Source organism: Apium graveolens, chromosome 6 (assembly GCF_009905375.1).
Source record: "Apium graveolens cultivar Ventura chromosome 6, ASM990537v1, whole genome shotgun sequence".
NCBI lineage: Eukaryota > Viridiplantae > Streptophyta > Magnoliopsida > Apiales > Apiaceae > Apium > Apium graveolens.
The window spans coordinates 5475296-5500377 of record NC_133652.1 but is presented as its reverse complement, the minus strand read 5'-3'; the positions used below and the strand labels follow the sequence as shown (position 1 = coordinate 5500377).

Below are 25082 nucleotides of genomic sequence, written 5' to 3'. Positions count from 1 at the left end.
ACAGCACTTTTTTCAGCAGCACTTTTTCTAACAGCACAACAATTTTTAACAGCAATCCCAAACAGAGCCAAAGTTGTTTCACTTCCCTAGTTTTTAAAATTAGCGAAAGCAAGTGTTATTGAATGCAAATTTAACAATCTTTCACTTCAAAATTTTCACTCCAAAAATGAGATTAAAATACTTTACCTCCTAATCACTTACTTCCTTCTCATTAAAAAACTCGGGAGCAAGCCGTTAGATATGGTTTCTTTCGTTGTAATATTTTTTAGATTAAAATATTTGAATATTCTATAAGTCAAACAATTTGAAAATAAAACAATTATTTGATTAGCTCGATTTTTGTTTCACAATCAAATTGTAGTTGACAGTTTTGGGGTTTGTCCCGGCGGCGGGGGTTAAATGTTTTAATCAATTCTTCATTTTGTTCGTGAAAAAAAGAGAGATGATTTTTATTATTTTTACCTCAAAAATTTTCTAAAATGCAGATATATCTTCTCAAAGATAGCAACTTTTCAAATAATAATATGAAATTCCGCGTAGATAAAAATACATTCGTAAATTAAAACCCAACATTATTAGCCACGTTATTTGATAATATTTTTGAGAAATCTGACACTTATTTTCACTTTATACACCAATATGCAATTCTTCTAAAACCTAGTTTCCCAACTTTTCAATTATTATATTTCTCGTCTCATATTCTGAACTCAATTTTTGTTTATACCGATATTTTTTATAGCACATGCTCAACATATTATCTAGAAAGATTTACAATTTTATGATATTTTGTCTTAGGTTAGCTCATACATAGACAAGGGACAAAAATAGGATACATCCGTTTGGGATATTTTATTCTATCATTTTTTAAATTATACTCCCGTTTCATTTTTCTAGATTATATACGTTAAAGAACAGGTCTCGAAATACATTATAACCGTCATTTAAAATATAATTTATAGATTATTTTAATTTTTTCTCTTAAACAAAAATTTATTGTTCAATTAAAAGCAGAAAAAACTATAAATGAATTATTAAATAATATTTTATAGTTTTTAAAATATTTATCAAATAATTTTTTTATAGAAATGAACGGAAAAGAAGACCGAAATTATAAACGGTTTACGATTGCCAAACAGGACATAGTTCAGTCCAGTGGCCCACTGGAGCATGAAACTAGCCGCCCATCTAGATTATAATTCGATTTACCTTTATAGTGATTAGACCACAATTTCAAAAGATTTGATAATTATCTAACTTTTCGACATTTTTCAAATTACTCAACATTTTTTGTCAACTCCCTGTTTTTTTACACCTTCGAAAAATAAAATCAAACTTATCTTCCTCCAGCGTGGAAAGTCAAATGAAAAATTAAACAAGAAAAAAAATGAAAAATAAATAAATCACTTGTTATTTGTTCCACTGGACTGGACCAGTTTTATTGGGCTTAGTTTCTAATTTTTATATAAGGGCCCATTTCTTGATTTAACAATAATTGGGCCTTTTACATTCAAGGCCCAACCTAAAGTTCATAGAAAATACAAAATAGTATGCAGACAGGAGAAGTAGAGGACTAGGCACTGAACTGTAGTTGAAGAAGAATAGTAGAAATTCCCCTTTCAAATTTTAAAAATGTTTACATGAATCTAGAGAGAAACACAGAGAGAGAGAGAGAGAGATAGAGAGAGATCGAGAGAGATTTTTAGAGTTGGGAGAGATTGTGGGAGAGAGTGAACGAGAGAGATTTTGAGAGAGAGTGGGAGAGATTTTGAGAGAGAGATGATGACAGTGAAGAGAGAAAGAGATACAACATCAACATCTAGATCTCCAGCAATTACAAACACAAGAGCAATGACACTCCGCGAATCATCCTCATCATCACAACTCCCCCTAATCGTAACCCTAAATTGCATCGAAGACACCGCCTTCGAACAAGACTGTCTCTCCGGCATCGCAATTGTCAATCACGTCTCTCTCATCCACCTCGCCGACTCTAAAATCGACACCGCCGCCGTCGTTATTCTCCACTCGCTCTCTTTCCTCCCACGCGCCGCCCAACGCCGCCTTCGTCCCTGGCAGCTCATTCTCTGTCTCGGATCCTCCGATCGAGCTGTTGACTCTGCGCTCGCCGCCGATCTAGGTCTTCATCGTCTTGTTCATGTCGATGTTTCGAGAGCTGAGGAGGTGGCTGATACGGTTATGGCGTTGTTTTTAGGGCTTTTGAGAAGGACTCATTTGTTGTCGAGGCATACGTTATCGGCTTCGGGTTGGCTCGGCTCGGTGCAGCCGCTTTGTAGAGGAATGAGGAGGTGTAGGGGATTGGTTTTGGGGATTATTGGAAGATCTGCTTCTGCTAGGTCTTTGGCTACGCGGAGCTTGGCGTTTAAAATGAGTGTGCTTTACTTCGATGTTAATGAGGTACTGAATTATAATTCTACATTTTCGATTTTCAGAATTCAATGGCAATTCTTTTTGAAGTTGGAATGGTATATTGTCTGGAAATGGTTGCATTACAAATTAGTAGATGAATTGTGGCTGATGATAATTTTATAAGTTCATAAGCACAATTGCTAATGCCGTTTCAAGTTAAGTTTAGTCCAAGTGTTACCTTGATTTGAATTATCGTATTGTACCTGATTTTGAGGTTAGAAATTTGATGGAAAGAAATTTAAAAAATGTGTATACAATTTTAGAGATTTTCCCTAGCTCTGGGGAACTCCTGAAAACTATAATTTGTCTTCTCCCCTGATAGTGGGGAGGCTGCTACTACCCCTTACTTATTTTTTGTATAATTTACTTAATCTTGAAAAATTACTTGGTCATTTATTTCTTGTACAGACTAAGTTTCACGGTGATGACATGTCTCGGGTATCTAACATCATACTAGCTTGTTTATATTTACAGAGAGATGCTACTTAAAAAAATTATTGTAGATGCTGCACTTGAAATTGTAAATCCTTATAACACTAAGCACTAGTGTCGTCAAGGAACTTCTAGTTGAACTTCTTTCTGATGTTGAGGTACAAGGACTTGATCAATGAGTCCCGAGTTAATGCAAATCAGAACCTAGATATGTTTCTGAATTCGGACTTAAAAATTACATTTAGAGCTTTCTGTTTCTATGCTTCACAATGTAGATGGGATTTTCTAAAAAGTAAAAACACATAGGTTCCAAAGAAACGAGCCCACAAAGAACTTAAATTTCTGTAAGAGGACATAGGAAAAAGTTTTAGTGCCTAAGGAAAGATAACTTGATACCTACCACCTCTAGTGCCCAGCTTAATGTTACTTTAACCCATTTAACTCATTGCAATAATGGTAAAAATAGATTTAAAATTTTGTCACTGATATACTTTTAGTAATTAAAGAAATTTTTTAAGAGTTTTTCAATGACAAATTGTGCTTCCAGTAATATAAGAAAAGCCTCTGTATCCCAATCTTCTCAATTTTTAACAGCCGCAGCTATACTATTAGGGCTAGTAATTCCAGATTTCCAGCTCCTTACGTTCCACCACAAGGTTTCCAAGCTGATTCTTATGTTCGTATAAGTGCGTGGGAGAAATGGCCTGGAAGTCTTCTTCAAATATTTTTTGCATAATTACAGTCCGTATGACCATCCTTTATGTAGCCATTTTTAACTTTGAAAAATTGATAAGTTGATACTGATGTGTGTGGGTGATAAGTCATTTCACAAAAACAGTACTTTAAGAAACAACCATGAACTGTATGGGTTATATTAATTTATATTATTAGGATACAAACTTAAAATAAAATAGCTTAAAAGCTTTTATAAGTGAAATAAAAAAAAATACTTATACCTTATAAGTTATATCAGATAAAAGTAACTTCAAGTAATATATTAATAACTTTTTGATAACACAAACATTCTCTGAGTCTCTCTTGTTCTTGTAGCACGGATCTAGGATTTTCAAAGTATGTCTTGTTGGACTTTTTATGAATCTTGTACTCCATGAACATGCACAACAGGTTTAGAGTTAAAATTGCTATTCTGCCTCTGTATACTTAAAGTATATATATGGTATTTTGTCCATTCAAGAGGCAGGATATCCTGTATGTATTAATTCTATCATGCCATTCCCCTGTGTGATACATTATTGTTTATCTTTTTATATTAAGGGCCTCCTCTCTTGTTTCTTCATAAATCCTTACTGTAAAATCTTGAAACACTATGCCATAGTTTTTAGAGGTCATGCTCTAGCCTAAGCTTGGTACTTTCTTTTTTTCTAATTGTTATCCACATAAATTTGAGACAAGTGGTTTTTTAGGAATTGGTTCCAGTTTGTTCGTGCCACCTTCATATGCAAAATTAAAAAAAGGCGAGTGGGGCTTAAATGTCCCATATTAGTAAAATAAATGAAAGATGGAAAGTGTGACACTTATGCTTCTATATATGTTAGTGGGACTTTTAGGCATATATTTGTCTTTGATTTGTTCCTGAATCCCGAGTAACATTGCTCAGGTTAAAGGAAAATCAAGTCGAACTTCCAGCTTCCCACCTGCTGCCCGAAGGATGGACACCCTTAATGATTTACTTGCTGCCAGTGACCTTGTCTCCCTCCACTGCGCTCTTACAAATGAAACAGTCCAGATAATAAATGCAGATTGTTTGCAACACATAAAGCCCGGTAATTAGTCCATTTTGCAGCAGCTATCCTCATTTAGAGAAGTAAATTCTGCTTTCATATTTGCAGTTATAAAGCAATGATTGTTTTGCAGGAGCCTTTCTTGTTAATACCGGAAGCAGCCAGCTGTTGGATGATTGTGCAGTGAAGCAGCTTTTGATTGATGGCACTCTTGCAGGCTGTGCTCTGGATGGTGCTGAAGGTCCGCAGTGGATGGAAGCATGGGTATGATAAGTAGTATTAGGGTATGAATATATGTGATATGAATGTATATTAAAATCTTGCTTAACCTGATTGCTTATATGTATGGTGCAATTATTCCTGTTTTTTCTTTTCTTTTTTTGTGGGAGGGGAGGGGGGACATATTGCTCTGCAATGTGCCTTGCATACCAGTTCCAGTCTTTGGCGTCAGGACTCTACCATTCCGATACATGTGTGGGTGTAGCACGCCGTAGTAAAATCTGTTTCTGATTGATATAAATTTTCTCTCACAGATAGGGCACTGAGTAGATATTTACAACTGAGGAAGATATTTTATAGTATACAACTATTTGGGCGAGATCCTCCAAAAAATATTGCTTCAGTTTCAAACTGAACCTTCTTCTTTGTTGTTGTCATGGCCTGTTGCTTTGAATAGAAAACAACTTCTTTTTTTACGCATTCAAAATAATAAAATTAAACATAGTTTAATGGGGCAGAGGTATGATCAACGTATGGGGAGAAAGCATCGAATTAATATAAAGCAGGTTTCTCTTGATCACATAACAGTTAGATTTGAGTCATTTGACCTTTTATATCTATGAACTTGTGAACTTGGCATCTATAGTGGAAATCTATGCTTTATGGAAGTTTTAGACTCAGACTACTTTTTACTCTTTTTCTTAGGTAAGAGAGATGCCCAATGTATTGATACTGCCACGCAGTGCAGATTACAGTGAAGAAGTGTGGATGGAGATAAGAGAGAAGGCTATTTCTATATTGCAGTCATTCTTTTTAGATGGTATAATTCCAGAGAATGCTGGGTCTGATGAAGATGAAGATGAAATAGAAAGTGAAGTAGTGTATGAAAATGAACAGGTTGATAGGCATGATGATGACGGTGCTGTACAAGGATCTGTTGCTCAGGAATTGACTAGGGATACTCGTGTACCTACTGAAGGCTCCCACTCACAGGGCACCACTACTAATCAGTCAAAGCAGTCTCCAAGTCATCTTCAAGGATCTGTTTTGACCCAGAATACTCCCACTCGATCTGATGTAAAGAGAACTAGATCAGGTAAAAAGTCTAAAAAAAGACATGGTCGCCAGAAGTCCCTTCAGAAAAATGATGATACTTCTGTTATGGAGAAAGAGAGTACTTCTCACCGAGAAGATGATACTACAATGAGCGGCACCGACCAAGTCTTGAGTTCCAGCTCACGTTTTGCATCTCCTGAAGATTCAAGAAATAGAAAAACACCAATGGAAACAACACAAAAATTGTCTTTCGAACATCTACCGAAATCAAGTCCATTCCAAAGTAAATCTGCTGATTTGCTGAAGGATGGTTATGTTATTGCTCTATATTCCAGAGACAGGCACACACTACACATCTCCAGGCAACGAGTACAAGGAGGTGGTTGGTTCCTAGACACATTAACAAATGTCACAAAAAGAGATCCAGCTGCACAATTCCTCGTTACTAGAAGCAAGGTTTGTGGTTTGCATTTGTTTATTTCACTTATCTTTTGTAACCTATGTCTGGTGTTCCACTTCTTTCATGACAATAAGAAAATGAATTTGTAATTCCTGCTGAGCTGGCTTATTTATGAAAGAAAAATATGCAGGATGCAATTGGTTTGAGATCATTTACTGCTGGTGGAAAGTTGTTGCAGGTATTTTTATATTTTTCATATTTTTTTAATTATCTTTTGTAATTGGTTTATATCACCAGCTCTACTTTTGAACTTACCGACAATAATTCTAAAAATGGGAGAGAAGTTTTGACATCTAGACGAACTCGTTAAATGTCTGGGAACAATTTTATATGTTCTGGACTAATGACAAAGTCATATACAGTAGATCTAATGAAATATTGTATTGCAATTTTATAAGTTCTCAGTAGTTTCGATTTTGCGTACCCTAAAGTTTTTTTTTTGCACCAGTGATATTGTTTCTCAAATTTAGTATGCAGACATTTAAACATCATATCTGCATTTTAATCTTGTTGTAGTCATTCCCAGTATGAGAGTTTTGATCAACTAACTCTAGCGTTGGCATGGTCCATGAAAAAGCAAGCTACTTGTTCTGTGTTGTCTAAATTACAGAACATGTTCGTTCAGTATGCTGAACTTATTATCAGTATGTTTATCAAGCTATTGGACTAGTATGAAATTATGCACTCATCTCTTTTCTGTTCTTGCTCTGTGTTATGGGTTCATTTAGACTTTTAAAGAAAGAAATTTTACTCTTATCCCTCGTATTAGTGGATGAGCACAACAATCTGACTCTGAGAATTGCAACATTGCAGATCAATAGAAAGACGGAATTTGTATTTGCTAGTCATAGCTTTGATGTTTGGGAGAGCTGGTCATTGGAAGGTCCTTTAGAGGAATGTAGGCTGGTCAATTGTAGAAATCCTTCGGTGAGTTAGCTTTCTCTATGACTATGTTAATTCAGAATTTATGTAAGCTATTGTTATCATATATGTGTATTCAGCGTAGAGGGACTTCGTAACATGCATGCTTATACATGGGTTCGTCTTGTTGGCCTAGGCCTATGAGGTGTGCACTTCTTTTGCATAACCTTAGGCAAGGCCGGGTACAGGATTGCGCATTGCTATGCTTTGCTACCTATATACATGCATGGGGTTGTTACTTGTTATATGGGTGACTGGGAGACTCCCAGTGGGAGTGGCTTGTTTTCTTGCTTTTCTATAGTCTATACATTTAGGGGAAAAGTTGTATGGGATTGCCGTGTATGTTTTCTTGTTCTTTTGTTTGTCTATATATTGACGTGGTTCTTGAAAATGCAGGCTGCATTAGATGTGCGCATAGAAATTCTTGCAACTGTAGGCGAGGATGACGGTGTTACTCGCTGGCTTGATTAGGTTCAGGATTGTCCAACGAAAATGGGGCTTGTGTGATTTCGTAAGCCTGCAGTTGCAGGCATTTAAGACTTGTACACTGGTCATGTGATTGTATGGTGAGGTTTCTTGACCATTGTAGTTGCGATTCAAGTTAACATATTAAGTTGTTTGCGGCAAATAGCCAGTCCATTACCTGTCAAAACGAAGTTCAGATTCATGTGTTATATTTTTCAGGACAGATTACAATGAAATTCTTTTAATCCGGGGAGAGTATATGTTGATCATTTGAGTAGTTTCTTTTGCGAAATTCTCAATTATGCACAATTGAGTGGAGCTTGTGAAACGCACTTGTTGCATCAATATTTAGACAGGAACCTGTTACATACCGAAATTACATGTGCTTCATATATATTCCGTTAAGTAGGTTTATTGGCTTATAAGCCCGTAACAGCTTATTGATGAGTGTTTGTCGACCCAGCTTATAAGTTGAATTTACAACTTATAAGCTGATAAGTTGAATGTGGGTAATGACGTACTTTTTCTCGACTTATTTTTGATTTTTCGTTTTTTTATCAATTTTAATTTTAGAATATAATTTTTTAAATGTTAATATAACTTAAAATATAAGAATTAAGATAATTATATATAAAAATTATTTATTTTAATTCATTTAAATAAAAACAATTATGACTTATAAGTTAAATTATCCAAACACTATAAACTTATAAATATTTATTAACTTATCACTTATTACTCACTTATTCACTTTAAGTCATAAGTTACTTATTTTAAGATTTTTCAAACGGTCACTCTACAAGCAATAGAAGTATTTAAATCTTTGGGGACAACTGAGTTGACGCCGATACAAAAATATTTATGAAATTTCATCTACAGAAAGTGGCCATCAGACTGTATATCAGAAAGAATTTCGGGAATAACATTATCATCTTCATTGTCAATCTCGTAATCATGATCATCGTGCATAATTTTCTTCGATGTATAAATTTAGTATTTTAAACCTATTTTGATCGAAATGTATATATAAATTTAATATTTTAAACCTATTTTGATCGAAATGTATATAAATTTAATATTTTGACCCCGCTGTAATAAAATTTATACACTAAATTTTAGAAATTGTCAAATTTGACCCTGTTAAATTGCTTTTCTAGCTATTGAAAAGTATTGAATCTCTTAGAGACACTTGAGCACTGACCAAATTTTGTATACATAAAGCTGCACATAAATTTCACCAAACAAATTAAAATTAAAGAGAGTTTTTGTGCACACTCTTTATTGACATTCGGACCAGAATACCCTTTTTTTTTTTTTTGAAACAAGGACCAGAATACCCTTATTTACATATTTAACTATATCATCTTTGCATGCACAATAAAGATTATTTGGTCTCGATTTCGATGAAGGGTGTGCACCCTTAAATTTAAATTAAGGGCGCGCACCTATGAGTTAATTATATATTTAACTCCATCCTCTTTTGATGAACAATAAGAATTATTTGGTCTCCATTTTAATAAAGGGTGTGTACTGTATATACATATCAGCTATCTTTTAATATTTGTCATTTTGATTTTTAACACATATATTTAGGTGTTTTTAACTGTATTGCTAGAATTACTATTTTTAATTTTTTTATAAAATTTATTTTTTAAAAAAATTTAAATTTAAATTATATATTTTTATTCAAAAAATAAAAAAATATTAATTTTAGCAATACCCTCGTATTCTATGTCACTCATCTACTGCCACGTGTACACCATCATCAAATTCCCCTTCTACCAAATACCAATACAGCCCTTCCTCCATTACCACTCCCTCCCCTCCTCTTTCTATTTTTTCATCCTCCTCACACTACACTTTCTAAAAAAACCCAAAAATAAAATCACCAGTTTAATCAAGAAACAACCCAAGATTTTCAATTTTTATGCATTTATGGTGTCTTTTAATCCAACCCCACCAAGTAAAAATTGCCAAACAGTGATGAATTCAGTAAAGATTGGATCTTTTTCAGTTCTTGATTCACAAGATGATGTTCTTAATTCTACTGTAGCTGATAATTCAAATGGGTGGGAGGATCCGAATTGCAAGAAGATCCGAAAGCCTTATACTATTACAAAGTCTAGAGAGACTTGGACTGATCAAGAACATGATAAGTTTATTGAAGCTCTCCACTTGTATGACTCTTTCTCTCCTTATAAGTTTTAACATTTTTTTACTAATATTTTGTTGGGAATTGAAATAAAAATTGAAAATTTAATTCTTGGGACTTTTCTTATAATCAAGTGTAGTATAGTCAATGCATTGTTGGTTTTAGTTTCGGTTTCTGTTTGCGAGAACTTTGTAGAATTACTCTTGAATTTTAGGTTTTGAATGTGTGATATTATTTTCTTGTAAATGTATAAAGATTTTGGATTTAATGAATGATAAAAATTTGGTTTTTATGCGGGGTTGGCACCTTGAGCTAAGTTTAAAATTTAGGTAGGCGATGTTCGGTTGACATTAGTTTGTTTTTTGGCTAGTGGTGTGTATGTTGGTTTTGATTTTCTTTTCCTTTTGATGTGTATACTAGATTTGATCGCGATTGGAAGAAGATAGAAGCGTTTGTTGGATCGAAGACAGTTATTCAGGTAATGCTGTTTTAACTGGTTAAAATTATTGATCATGTTAAAATAAATCTCATTTATTCAAAAATGTTTTTCTATGTATTAAACTTGTATGCAAGTAAATATAATTTGTAGATTTAAGTTAGAGATACTCCCTCTGCCGAAATCTGATGACTTGATACAGTGTAATTGTGATGCACGTATTTTAAGACCTATTAAGACCTAATAAGAAATTTGACATTGATGGTTGGTGGAAATGCCCAACTTTATTTACACGTTTTTGGATAGAAACAATTAAATGTATTTAATATAGGGTTTTTACAAGCCAGACTCATGGGCGTTTGTGTTTATTGTGTGCCCATGGGCACACCATAGAAAAACCGTTTAATATATTTCATTAATAAAGGCCCCATATTCTTCCATCAACTTGCTTTGAGTTTAGAAAAACTCTGACTAGATTTCTAAGTGGGCTTTCTGAGAAGATGGACCACTGTAAGTCATCGTCAATATGATTCTTTGTTTCATGTGTTAGCTACATATAATAATATAATATCTGCAGATACGCAGCCATGCACAAAAGTATTTTCAGAAGGTACAAAAGAATGGTACAAGTGAGCATGTTCCTCCCCCTCGTCCAAAGCGGAAAGCAGCTCACCCATATCCACAAAAAGCCCCGAAAAATGGTTAGTTTTTCATCATTATCTCTTTTATCTAAAGTTTAAATATGCTACTGAGAACTAATGGACCTTGCACCCATAAAACTCGACTGCTTCAGCCTCTCAAGTTACGGGAGGGTTTCAATCATCGGCTCCAATTCCTGGATTTGTAGCAACTCCGAATTCAATAGCAGTGCCGAAGCCTATCAGCATTTCAGCCATGTCTTCCTGGAATAACAATAATACACCACCCGTTAATGCAGCAGGTTCCATATTTGTTCTCATATCTTTTATGTTCCTTCATCCTGCAATCATATATTTGTTATGCATCTAATTTAGATAGTGTGGGGGTACCAGGACCAAATGAGGTGCATAACAGTAGCTATAGTAGCAATAGTAGCGATCCAAGGATGTGGCCAACTGGTGAGACAATAAATGACAGAAAAGATAAGCAGACAATAAAAGGTTGGTACAATATATGTGTGCTGCAGCATATTAATAGCATTAAACATTTATTTGATAACTAATCGCGTTACTTAAATATTATAGATATGTCCGTGTCAGCATTTAAAATATATCTGGTCCATTTCTTTATTATTTTGTTGTCTCATCTCAAGTAGGCTCCGTTTTGTCTTTTTCGTTTCTACTCAAATCGCTAAACATGCTTCACATGCCAGCTAAAGTTATATATTATACATGGTATTATGTTATGTATATATTTTTGTGTGTTTCTCAATGTAAGACCTGCAATCTTTATCACCCTATGTCTTCAGTTGTGAAGTGAAAGGAAAATATTCATACATATCTAGGGTCATCAATTTTCCATATTAAAACTTTAATCATGTGATTAGAATATCAGAATATTTACATTACATTTGTTCCATTAAAAAAACAACAATTAAGAACTCCGTTTGTCGTGGTATACTTATGGTTATTGTTGGTAAACTAAGATACTAGACACGGAAACACATTATACTCCCTCCACATGGACACAAAGAATCTTATTTAAATTTGCACGTTGTACTTTAAACAAGTTATTTATACTAGAAAGGAGTAAAATGCATGTTGCATACCCTATAAATCACAAATATGGACATTGAATAGTTTTAGCTCATGTACTTTGGTCCAATGGATTTCAAATCTCATGCACTTTGCATCCATGACAAATTTACTGTTGATTCAGAGTTACTGGTAGTTTTGCTAGGGCATATTTGAAATTCAAATTGCAACTCCATCAAAGCTCCAATAAAACTTCAATTAAATCTCAATTTAGCACATAGTAAAACTCTAAAATACTATATTAGAACTCTTATTGAATTTTTATATTTTTACAAAAACTTTATTAAAACTCAAATTTACAGATTTTACACTCGATTACAACTTTAATGTTATGATAAGCTCTAAAAGCTTAACTACATTTCATTAAACGTAACCATCATCTAGTGGGAGCACTAGCAGAGTTTTTTGGAGTTTCATTATATTTTAATGGGGTTTATTATTATTTCCCAGTATGCCGCAAAGTTAATGGTAAATTTGATATTAAATGGAAAACTTGTCAAGGGATTCAAGGTGCATCAGGTCTAAAACTTATGCGACCAAAGTGCATGAGATCAAAGTATGTATGCTATGTTAATATCCGTCAGTTATAGAGGACGCAACATGCAATTTACCATAATAGAAAGTCAGTATTAAAATGCATACTGATTTTAACAAATTGCAGACTTTGTTACAGTGAAATATTTGTAAATGCATAACAAAATTAAGACCTGGGAATTTACTATTAGATTATGAATCAATATTGAACAATTTTGAGGAATTGTGGGGTCAAATTATTGTTTTTTTGGAATATATGAATTGACATCGTATCAAATGTCTTTAATATCATCCAAGCATTCCCTACATTGCCATGTTTAGTTAGTGTTTGGCTTGTGCTTTAGATCCCTGTCTATTCAAATTCCAATGTTTGATGGATATTTTATCCCGACCCCAACTTTACTGGATGTTCTAGTGGTCAAGTGGGGACCGTTTATGACCTTTTCTTCTTCTAACATGTTTCTTTCATCGCAGTTATGCCAGATTTTGCTCAAGTTTACAGCTTCATCGGTAGTGTCTTTGATTCCAATGCAAGTGGTCACATGGAGAGGCTAAAGATGATGGACCCAATAAATATTGAGACGGTAAGTCTGATTTTGAGACTAGTAATTAATCTTTTGGTATCTGGATGGAAAAATTCAGGTAGATCTTGAGCAGGTCAAGTCATATTCGCTAAATTGTATTATTATTTTTTACAGCAAAGTGCTTCTCCTTGTTTTACAATGTGCTTTAACACAGTGAATACCAGAGTACGGTCTTAATTGTCTAGATAGTGAAATTGTTGGAAAAGTGAGTGCTATTAATTACTTCTATAAATTTTCTAAATATTAGTCTTACCACCACATATCTCAGCAAATTGGCATACATTTCAAATTTGTTACCCGTGTTCTGCAGTAGCAGTTGTGTATCTATCATTTTGCAGTATTTAAGTACTCGTATTTGCATATATGGTTATAAAACATGATATACTGTCGTACGTGATACTATCGTGGATATTACTATCTTTCAAGTATTAGACTTTGCTTGTCTGCTATCGTGTGCTGACAGACAAAATAGCTGTACGGGGTTCAGGGTTATGTTCAAAGAACTCAAGTTTCACCGACTTCAATCATTTTTTTACGCATTTTAAAACAGAATTGTTTTCTATCCAAAAAATGGGGTCCGGATAAGGATATAACCTGTAGGAGTTAAAAACGGGTTAATAATAGGCACATTATTTTCATCTTCAGTTTAGCTTAGTCAAAGCAATGAAACACTTAGTTAAAGCAATGAAACTCTTGGCCTTAGCATAACCCTTAAATGCAGCACATTTACTTTAAAGGTCGTCGAAAGCTTTGCCTCATTGTTCCTATTTCCTTGGTAAATTTTTAGGAAGATTAAAAAGATATGTTTACCATGTTTGCAGTTTCTACACCATCTTCTTCCCTTGTTTCCTTGTTCTTTTCTAAAGTTGCTTTCAATACTGAATTATTTTTTAGCAAATCTTGACAAACGTGGCGACATGCGCATAAACTTGACCTAGAAAAAGAATATGAAAGCTTGTTTAATCTGCTGATCTGGCTGTTTTTTCTCTAGATTTTGATGCTGATGAAGAACCTTGCCGCAAATTTAACTAGCCCTGAATTTGAACATCATGTAAGTCATCTTTCCGTTCAGATGCAATGCTGCACAGCTATCTGTCTACATTGACACAATTATATCATGCTGGTGTATTTCACGCTGGGAAGCCGACCCCAGAACTTCAAAGAATTGTATCATAAATTTGAATACGGCTCTTCTATATGCATGTTGATTATTTAGTTATGGTATTTGCTCATGTAGATAAGTAATTTACATAATTTTTGTAACACAAGTTATAGTGAGTACTGAAATTTTTTTATAATAATGTAATTATCTAATATTTTTGTACAAAAAGCCTGTACTATCAGAGTTTGAGATTATACAAAAAGCCTGTACAAAAAAAATGTAAGATTGTTGTAAAATAAGCATAAGGAAAAGATTCATGGGCATATCAGAGTTCTGTTTCTATATATGGGGGTGCCCCCCATCTCCCTTGACTAAAATACAGATATGTTGGAAGGGGTGTTCCTGGGGCTAGAAATTCGGATACTATGAGTGTAATTATGATCAGAATAGTATAGTAAGCAAGGGAATTAAGCTTCTTCACATTGCATCTCAAGATTGTTATTTAGGACAATTTATAATAAGTTGTTCTGCACATAATCATTTTTGAGGTGCAAGTTTAGCATATGATGAATACCTAGCTATATTATGGCGCACACAAATATCTTGTATTCATTTGACGTTTATTATCTTCTTTCATTTGTCTTGACTACTGGTGCAGAGAAGATTAATCTCATCTTATGATCCGGACACTGGGAACAGTAACTCTGGTAGTTCTTTCTTTGATGTTCATCCCAATCAGCACGCAGATGCAATTTTATCTGTGTAGAAGGTTCAAATAGGTAGGAGGATAAATTTTTCTGCTGGTGCTTGTAAGTTTTAGCTTTCATGTCCTCCTCACTTTATTCATTATGAACTGCGATTCCTCAGGGTTGACAGGAAACCTCCAAAGCATCGTTCATTTTACCGACATCTGCTACTGATGCTAAGAAATGTGTGCCGGCTTCCAAGAGGTTTAATGTTTGGTAAAATCCTCCAACTCGATGCATATGTTTGAGTATTTCTAGTAGTATCTGAGTTTAGAGTTTACAGATGTATATATCATATATCTTATGGTTGGCTGGAACCATGTTCTTCGGGTTGTATGTATCTACAGAGTCGATAGTTAGTTTGTTGATCTATTAATGTTGAAAATTACAAAGCTTTTGTAATAAAGGTTCAAATTAATCTTCAACTGAAATTGTTTGTAACCAAACTCTCCTCGAGTTTACCTACATGAACTGCATATACTCTTCTTCATCGACAAGAGGATAAGACTCTCCAAGATCATAGTCATATTATATATATGCATAAGACCATGAATCCCATGAATCATCAAGAATTTCTGTTGCTACATCCTTCATTAATATGATAATTGAATAGAACTATTTCACCATTATATCTAAAACCAATAGGCCACCAATTCTGAATTGAAATTCATATAGGCAACAGCCAGGAGTACTATATCAAGATGTTCAACTAGAGATATGACCTGCAGAGACATTATAAGCATATTTTGACGGCAACATAATCTCTTGAATCTTCTCATTCTCTGTGTCAAAACAAACAATTAGAGAAATGTGTGCTTTTTCAACCAGAGGTGCACAAAAGGCCCACCGGGCCGGATTTTGACCGGGTCTTAAAAAACCCGGGCTTTGACTGGGCCGGACCGGGTTTTTATTTGTTTCAACACAACAAATAAAACTATTATAAGCTTAAAACTAATGGAAGCTATTAATCATACCTATAAGCTCGTTATGATGCCCCAACAATTTAAAGTAAGAGTTAAAATTTGAAAACTGAAAAAGAGAAAATATATAAATGATCAATCAATTTAAAGTAAGAGTTAAAATTTGAAAACTGAAAAAGAGAAAATATATAAACGATCAAACGAGGAAAATGGTACCTTTTATAACATGGGGATTTGGTGAGCAATTCAATTCATATGAATATTATACCCATACATTATTATCTATCTAATATTTAATTCACCTCATCATTCATTTATTAAAAATTATTAATTATCTTATAATTTCTATATGCATACATATATAAATACAAACCCGTACATAGATATGATAAATACATACACATTCATACATACATACATATATACATACACACATATACATTAATTCAAAAATACATATACACAAATATAAACATTCATATATACATGCATTCATACATAAATACGTACATACATACTCATATATTCTTATTTGTCATCAATCTAACCTCGTCTTCCAGCACAATGAAATGATGAAATATTATATTAAATTTAAATGAAATAAAATATAAAATGACCTATTTATACACATATCTACTCTTTGTACTTTACTATGAAACACTTTATGACATATATCATATATTTGCACTGTCCCAATAGGTTGCAAACATCATTGTTAAACACGTAGATTAAAAAATAAATTATGTTAAAAAATTAAGAAAACGGATGTAATTTTGGGACCCATCAATATTTGTAAAGAAAAATGCTAACAATTCGTTGGGACATTCTAAGATAGGAAGTTACTGATACCCGAAGTCATATGACATTCAATAAGCAAACAAAAATACTGAAATTAATCGTTTATATAGTATGACTCATAAATCACAATTTTAATACATAAGCCCACAAAATAATTTCAAACAAATTAGTAATTAATTTATATTTAAACTATGTCTATTGATTGATATACATCAAGCACACATAAGCATTCACAGATTACAAATACCATTTAATCGTGAAGTCTTTGTGTTTGTGTCTATATCTATTAATTAAGTCTTTGTGTTTATATCTATCTAATATTTAATTCTGCTCATCATTCATATATTGAAAACCATTAATTGTCGTATAATTACAATATGCATACACATACAGATACGATAAATATATACATACATACATACATACATGAACATTCATTCATACATGCATTTATACATACATACGTACATGCATACTCATATATTTTTATTTGTCATCAATCTAACCTCGTCTTTCATTTATTCAGTCTCTTGAAAATAATTTTATATTTTAGTATAAGTGTTAAAAGTTAAAATGGCATTAATTTAGTAAATATGTTACCAAATCACTAATGTTGGAGTAAATACTAAAGTATTAAATAACTTCACATTAATTAGTACAAGCATTAACATACTTTGTGAAACTGCATCTTCTTAAATGCATTAGGCAAAGAAACTTGTACTTATAGTTATCACCAAATGCTTATTCTATAAATTGAGGTTTTATTCTCATTTTCATTTCATAGAAGATCTTTATCAATATACTACAATTACAATATATTGACCATCTTTTGTAATATGGCCACCTCCAAACTTCAAGTCATGCTCATGTTTAATGTGATCTTTTTTATATCCAACTCTTTTATTGGCCAATGTAAGTCTGATCAATATTTACAATTTTTTTTAAATTAAATATTTTTTTACTAATTTTGTTAATTGTAATTTGTTTAATATGCAGGCGACGTGATGGACTTGAGCCCCGCACCGATGGTAGATGGAGTCCATTTTTGTGTTCCTACATTATGTGGTTCACCGGAAATTTCACCGGAAATTTCAACGGATGTTCACACGTGTTGGTGCTGTGTTGGAGGACATAAAGGTTGCCCAAATTCAAAATCAGAATGTGAAGCCAATTGTAAATGATCAAATGCATACTTTAAAAAAGAACTGACGCTCTTTGTGAATGCAAAAAAAAAATTGTAGCTTGTTTGAGTGATAATAAAATAATGCATTTATTTTATCACTTGTCTTATACTACTCCCTCAGGGCTGCACAAGAGTCAAAAACCGGACCGAACTGGACCGGACCGAAAATCGAATTTTTTCAGAATTAAAGACCGAGGACCGGATCGGCTCTATCCGATCTTGAGACCGGACCGGACCGGAAAAACCCGGATTGGACCGGAACCGGACCGGTTTAATTAATATTTATATAAAAAAGTTATTTATAATATTTTTTTTTTCAAATTTATATACATTAAAAATTTTGTTACTTAGTACATCAATAAAAAATTAAAAGTAAGTACGCATTTTATTATTTTAAAAGTAAATATAAAATCTTAAGAGTACGAATATCAATTTTTTATTACATGAAGTACGAAATTTAATAATTTAAAGTTTAGTATCGATCTATTTTATTATATGAATTTATTATCTATTAACTTGGATCAATAAAATATGATATGGGTGAATATTTAATATTTATATATGATCTTATAAGACATGAATTAAAGGTAAAATAATTATATATATGAATTCAGGTCCATTCAGGTCTGGACCGGATTTTTTCAGGTTTTGGACCGGACCGGACCGAAGACCGAATTTTTTCAATTGTGAGGATCGGGGACCGTACCGGGTATGTCCGGTCCCGGTCTTGGACCGGTAGACCCGGTCCGGTCCGGGTTACAGGTCCAGACCGGAATTCTGTGTAGCCCTACTCCCTCAGTCTCTTTTTAGTTGTCACATTTGACTTTGACCCAATCAAATTGACTAAAGTTTGACCAAAATTTATTAATATTTTATAATTGAACAAAATAAAAAAATTATATCACCGGAGAGTAGATTTAATCTATGTTAATGTATAATTTTTAGTTTTTTTAAGTAATATAAGAGTAATGTTTAATTTTCGGTCAAAAATTGATCAATTTAATTTATATAAAAAGAAATGTAATAACTAAAAATGGACGGAGGGAGTACTATACTGGGCAAGAAAAAATATCCAATAGAGGTGTTAAAAATCCAGATTGACGAGCTCCTTCACATTTTGAATAGTATAAAGTTCCGGTGATAATGATGAAGGTGTGACTTTTAATTGTCAAAAAAGTGGGAATTTGCTCTTCACTCTTTGTTTTTAAAAAATGCAAAATTTAGCTATTCATCTACATTTCAACATACTTTTAACCCTTATTTGCATATTTTATTATGTAAAAAATGTAAGATATGTATTCGAAGTTTGTAAATTGTGTAACTTGTGTAAATGAAATTAACAAAAATCGTGCATTTTGTACAACTGTTAAGTCTTTATAACACCGTTAATGGAGGGATCATTTTGAATGTAAAATGGGTACATGAAGATTCGAATCCAACTTATTTATATAAAGTTTCAAGTAAAAAAATTGTAACTTCAAAATCTACTCTTTTAAAACTGTTTAATTAATTTGAAACAATATTAAGAAAAATTAATTTGAAGTTGACACAAAAAATAAAAAAAAACGTAAGGAGTTCCTATTTTGACTATATTTCGAATACGGTTAATCCATATATGGTTTAAAAAGTATTATACAACTAAAGTTATCCGGAAATAGAAGATAAAAGGCAGTTAAACTTAAGTATTTTGTATTATCTGTCTACTTTAAGATTTAACCGTCTTTTTTAAATTGATCATGAGGTACTATGACTAAAAAATTAGATAATATTCCACTTATGCATATTATATATAAAGATATAATATGTTAGATCCAGCAATCTATCGCATGACATGAAATACTCACATGAAATACGCACATGGATACGGAAATTTAGAGGTTATATTTATATTTTTAATACACGATATAAAATAATACGACCGCGATTTAGTATCAATATTGTGTTTATCCTCCAAGTACGTGACTTACGACATCTATAAATTTTTATTAAATAATAATATTTATAACATATATATATAAGAAAATATATGCATGTTGATTTTTAGGGTAATGCTAACAAAAACCCTTAGGCATGTGTTTAAGCAATTAATAACTATCTTATTTTATGAACAATTTACATTATTTCTATCCAAAACCTCGGACAAGATATATTTATGTCTGCGTTTATAGTTTAAGTATTAAGGCTCTGTTTGGAGTGTTGTTGAAAACTGCTGTGCTGTGAGAAAAAGTGCCGGTGAAAAAAGTGTTGTCAGGAAAATTAGATGACTGTTTGATAATTTTTTTTAATTTATGCATATTTTGAGATATAATATATTAAAGTAATATTTTTGAAAAGGTTTGTAATATTTTTGAGAAGGTTTGAAGTGAAAATGATAGCTAAATGGGGGACATGATTTTGCTAACAGCAGCAGCTTTTAAAGCGCTTTTCCAGATTTTTGACAGCTTTCAGCAAAAAGTGTCTGCAACAGCAATACCAAACGGACCCTAATTCTTGGTGAACTGCTATCACTTTTCTACAGCTCTATGCAATCAGGTATATCATATACATGGGTACTAGAAAAAGAAGGTGAAGTAAACGAAGCTTGGACGAAGAGGGTCACTCTTTATACTGATAAATTTGTTGAACGTTGGTGTCCTGTAGGTTTTAGGAATAATGGCCATATTTTACTGACAAAAACATTTAGAACCTTTCGATCCTATGTATGTATGTATGTCCTTTTGAGGAGAATTTGGTTTTGCTTGATGAACATCGATAAACTTATATCAGGGAACAGAAGAATCTTAAACAAGTGATGCATGGAACTGAGATAGAAAACTTCATATTGAATGGAAAACTTGTCAAGCAATTCAAGGTACATCAGGTTTAAAACTTTTGCGACTGAAGTGCTTGTTGTTAAAGTATGTATACTGTGTTAACATCTCTCAATTATAGAGGATGCAACATGCAGTTAACTCTAATAGAAAGTCGGTATCAGACTGCATACTAACTTCAACAAACTGCAGACTTTGTAACCCTCAAATATTTGCAAATGCATAACAAAGTTAAAACCATTTTGTGGAGTTGTGTGGTCAAATTATCAGTTTTTGGAACTGGCATCATATCAAATGTCGTTCATAGCATACAAGCATTCCCTACATTACATAGTCATCCATGTTTAGTTTATGTTTCACTGCTTATGTTTTACCAGATGTTCCAGTGGTCCAGAAAAGACCATTTAAGACTTTCTTTTGTTCTTCTGGCATGTATTTTCCATTGCAGTTATGCCAGATTTTGCTCAAGTTTACAGCTTCATCGGTAGTGTCTTTGATTCCAATGCAAGTGGTCACACTGAGAGCCTAAAGATGATGGAGCCGATAAATATTGAGACGGTATGTCTGATTCAAAGACTGGTAGATAATTTTTTAGTATCTGCTTGGAAAAATTTAGGTAGACCTTCAGCAAATCAAGTCATATGGCTAAATTGTATGATCATTTTTTACAGCAAAGTGCTTCTCGGTGTAGCTTTCAACGAGCTGTTACACTGTAAATACCCGAGTATAATCTTCATTGTCTATACAGTGAAATTATTCTTTAGCAAATCACAACAAACATGAAAACATGCTCATAAACTTGACACAGAAAAATGAATATGAAAGCCTGTTTAATCTGTGATCTGGCTGTTTGTTTAACAGATACAGATGCTGATGAAGAACCTCACCGTAAAATTAACTAGCCCTAGAATTGAAGATCATGTAAGTCATCTTCCCATTCAGCTCCAGTGCTACACAACTTTCTGTCTGAACATTCAGGATAAACATTCATATCACAAAAGAAAAGCACAGAAAACACATTCTCATCGAGATCAAGCTCGATAGTAACCTTCTTGGTGCAAAGTGCCCCCTTCATCATTTAATAGTGCAAATATGTCAAGAATGTTTAACAGACAGTAGACAATAGTACTTGATCAGAATGTTCAACAAGATTAAAAGGAAACGCGTCTAATGTGAATGATAGAATAGAAATTACCATTAATTTGTTGGGTTACATATTGATTTTCTCCTGCTAAAAGCTATTACATTGAAAGGGAATGCAATTACACCATAAAATTATCTTCTCAGAACAAAATAAGAGGCTTTGTGACATCCCCAAGGACCGGAAAACTGGTCTCAGTTAAGTCAAGAGCAGGCCCTGCTTCCTCCATTGTATTCTCAGCAACTGGTAATGCAAGTTCTTGCTTATCGGGTAATGAACCTTCTTCACCTATGCTTGTGCCTTGATCATCTTGCCCCTCTCTTTCTGTTGGTAGCTTCAAAAACTCCTCAATGTGCATCTTCTTGACCTTGCAAGATTTTTTAGTAGTGATATCCTTCTTGACCATCTCATCCTTGGATTTCTGCTCAAGTGTTGCTTCCCTCACCGGTTTAACCTTCTTCACCTTCTGTTTCTTCTCGTAAGCCTTCTGCTCCTCGCATTCTTCTAGAGCCTTCCCCGCAATCTCTTTCTTTATCTCCTCTTCTCCAGCAAGCCTTTGATTTTCACTTTCTACTTCTGTAGCAAGGCAGGCCTTCTGTTTCTCACAAGCCTTCTGCTCCTCGCATTCTTTTAGAGTCTTCTCCTCCATCTCTTTCTTCATCTCCTCTTCTCCAGCAAACAATCGTTCTTTGCGTTCTGCTTCTCTAGCAAGCCATTGTTCTTTACGTTTCTGGCGTTCTGCCTCTCTAGCAAGCCATTGTTTATGTCGTTCTTGACGTTCTGCTTCCCTAGCAAGCCATTGTTTATGACGTTCTTGACGTTCTGCTTCTCTAGCAAGCCATTGTTTACGTCGTTCTCTGCGCATTGCTTCCTCACTAACCACAATAACTTTTGCTTGATTCTCGTTACTAACCGCCTTCTGCTCTTTAGTAGCCTGCCTATCAGACAAACTTTTCTGCTGCTTCTTCTTAGCATCTGCTTTCTTCTTCTCCTCAGCAATCTTCAGCGCGACAATTGTTGAAGCCTCATTGCCTTGTTGATCAGCCAAGAGAGCGAAAGCATTACTCGTAATCTCGACTTCACCATGGCTCTCTTTCCCTCCTCCTCCATCTCCCTTAGAATTCTTTTTCTTGGTCTTTGATTTCTTCTTTCTCTTAGCAATCTTCTCCTCCTCCTTGTTCTCAATGATCTCCTCATCCTTTTTCTCTGCAATCTTCTGTATCTCCGGAGACTTCAGTGCTTCAATGGTGGAAGCAGCAGCAGCAGCCTCGTCTTCTTGTTGATCAGCCATGAGAGAAAACATATTACCCATAATGTAAAATTTCTCCACAGATTTTAATGAAGAAAATAATGTGAGTTTCAATGGTATATATAGAGAGTGTTTGCAGACTAATTAATCAACTTTCCGATTCTACTTACGAAAGGAAAGCGGCAATGATTTGAAACAGATTCCTTCTAGGATGAGAAATCCCATTCCTATTATAGGTTGGTTTTCTATATTACGAGGATACCAAATAATTTATCGTTAATGATTCTTGTTCCAGTTTTTTTTTAATCGGGATGAGACATGATAAACTCTTAACCAGTTCCAGTTAAATACAAATAAATTTATCAGAATTTATCAAAAATTGAAAAAATTTCATGCCTAAAATATTACGCTTATTTTAACTAGTCTTCGGGGTTTTTATGCCGAAAAGAAGTTGAAAGATATTCGAACTATCAAAATATATTCATTTGTACACTGGGAAAATAGATTTTTTTGTCACCCAACTTATCGTATTTTTATAAATTTACCACTTAACTATAATTTTTTTTTTTACTCACTAATATTAAGTTCAGATTTTTTTTAGTCACTAACATTAGGTTCGGGTTTGATATTAGCATTTTGTCAACTTTTTATAGCATTATTAAAATATAGCGATTGTCAGTAATATTTTAATAATTTGATATATCTATATCTTTATATATAGTACTTCATATGTTCCCCAAGACGTTTACCTTGGAGATGAGAGTTTGACACACATTTTAAGACTCCTAAAAGATAGTTTCATAAATAACTTTAAATTTTTTTCTTCCGAATAAAAATTTAACGTTTAAATTTTTATTTACAAAAAAAAATCTTAAAAATAAGTTACAAAACTATGTTTATCAAAACATATTTTGTGAGAGTTGTTAGATTTAATACCAAATTCACATTATTCCAACATTATTTTATTTTTGTGTTTATATATATACTTGTTTCAAGATTCTATTACAATGAATGGGTTTATACGACTCCTCCGTATCCATCTGGAAAACTCAAACACTTATAGTCTTTTTTATATGACGTTTATGACATTTTTTGTACTAATTATTTGACGCATTTAAGCTTTTTTGTATGACATATATATAGTACTCAAACGCAAATTACATTTTTTTTGTAAAAAAAAATTATATGCGTCTGAGTTTGACAGATGCATATAGATATATATGAGTAGTCGTATAAATTAATCCATTCTAATGGAAACGTCATATGCGTCATATAAAAAAGCTTGTATGCGTCTGAGTTTCCCAAATATATGCGGAGGAGTTGTATAAGCCCATCTATTCTCATAGAATCGTGAAACAAGTATATATATAAACATAAAAATAAAATAATATTGTATTAATATGAATTTATATTAAATCAAACAACTCTCACAAAATAGTTTTTATAACTTCTTATTAAGATTTTTTTTTGTATATAAAATTTAAACGTTAAATTTTTATTTAGAAGAAAAAAATTTAAAATTATTTATGAAACTCTCTATCATCCAAAGTAAACCTTTTGGTGGACATATATAATATAGATATATATCTAATTATTAAAATATTACAGACCACCGTTAATGCTATAAAAAGTTGACAAAATGCTAATAATAAAATACGAATCTAATGTAACAAAAAAAATTATAATTAAATGATAAGTTTATAAAAACACGATAAGTTGAGCGACGAAAAAATCTATTTTCCCTTTGTACACATACAAGTATCACAAACGAAGCCAGGCAAATCACAATTTCTCTCATTACACCTAAATTATTTTAAGGGTTTTTTGACTAAATTTTAACTACTAGAAAGTCTAAATATATCATTATCTCTAGCTACAAGTATTTTCTACTTTAATTTTTGTTTTTCCATTATGTGGTTTACTTTCATTTGATCAAATAAATCGCTGGACAGTAAAAAAAAAACCACTAGAC

General features: G+C 33.0%; 2 protein-coding genes across 5 annotated transcripts; both read left to right on the top strand.

The window, feature by feature from the left end:
- Nucleotides 1-1565: 1565 nt before the first annotated feature.
- Nucleotides 1566-7999, top strand: LOC141665837 (C-terminal binding protein AN). Of its 3 annotated transcripts, none has more exons than XR_012552135.1 (8): nt 1566-2415; nt 4478-4643; nt 4735-4865; nt 5526-6332; nt 6467-6514; nt 7150-7263; nt 7654-7823; nt 7947-7999. XR_012552135.1 is itself a non-coding variant. In XM_074471823.1 (7 exons), exons 1-7 carry the CDS (start codon nt 1777-1779, stop codon nt 7726-7728), a joined length of 1980 nt encoding a protein of 659 aa, XP_074327924.1. In that variant the 5' UTR covers nt 1566-1776; the 3' UTR covers nt 7729-7999. The 3 variants fall into 3 exon arrangements, 1 of the variants encoding a protein (XP_074327924.1); XR_012552134.1 differs by having other exon boundaries at nt 7942-7999; XM_074471823.1 differs by having other exon boundaries at nt 7654-7999.
- A 1523-nt stretch (nt 8000-9522) lies between these two features.
- On the top strand, nt 9523-15455 carry LOC141668133 (protein REVEILLE 5-like). Of its 2 annotated transcripts, none has more exons than XM_074474837.1 (9): nt 9523-9899; nt 10295-10352; nt 10888-11011; nt 11104-11250; nt 11324-11449; nt 13052-13161; nt 14153-14212; nt 14922-15042; nt 15131-15455. In XM_074474837.1, exons 1-8 carry the CDS (start codon nt 9658-9660, stop codon nt 15027-15029), a joined length of 975 nt encoding a protein of 324 aa, XP_074330938.1. In that variant the 5' UTR covers nt 9523-9657; the 3' UTR covers nt 15030-15042; nt 15131-15455. The 2 variants fall into 2 exon arrangements, with proteins under 2 accessions (XP_074330938.1, XP_074330939.1); XM_074474838.1 differs by having other exon boundaries at nt 9525-9899; nt 11342-11449.
- Nucleotides 15456-25082: the final 9627 nt, after the last annotated feature.

What these genes read in the sequence shown, in the direction of transcription:
- LOC141665837 (XM_074471823.1), top strand. Translation starts at nt 1,777, where the DNA reads ATGATGACAGTGAAGAGAGAAAGAGATACAACATCAACATCTAGATCT. An exon ending in TTTGCAACACATAAAGCCCG is followed by an intron (nt 4,644 to 4,734) that starts GTAATTAGTCCA and finishes ATTGTTTTGCAG; the next exon opens with GAGCCTTTCTTGTTAATACC. An exon ending in CGCAGTGGATGGAAGCATGG is followed by an intron (nt 4,866 to 5,525) that starts GTATGATAAGTA and finishes TCTTTTTCTTAG; the next exon opens with GTAAGAGAGATGCCCAATGT.
- LOC141668133 (XM_074474837.1), top strand. Translation starts at nt 9,658, where the DNA reads ATGGTGTCTTTTAATCCAACCCCACCAAGTAAAAATTGCCAAACAGTG. An exon ending in ACAAAAAGCCCCGAAAAATG is followed by an intron (nt 11,012 to 11,103) that starts GTTAGTTTTTCA and finishes CGACTGCTTCAG; the next exon opens with CCTCTCAAGTTACGGGAGGG. An exon ending in AGATAAGCAGACAATAAAAG is followed by an intron (nt 11,450 to 13,051) that starts GTTGGTACAATA and finishes CTTTCATCGCAG; the next exon opens with TTATGCCAGATTTTGCTCAA.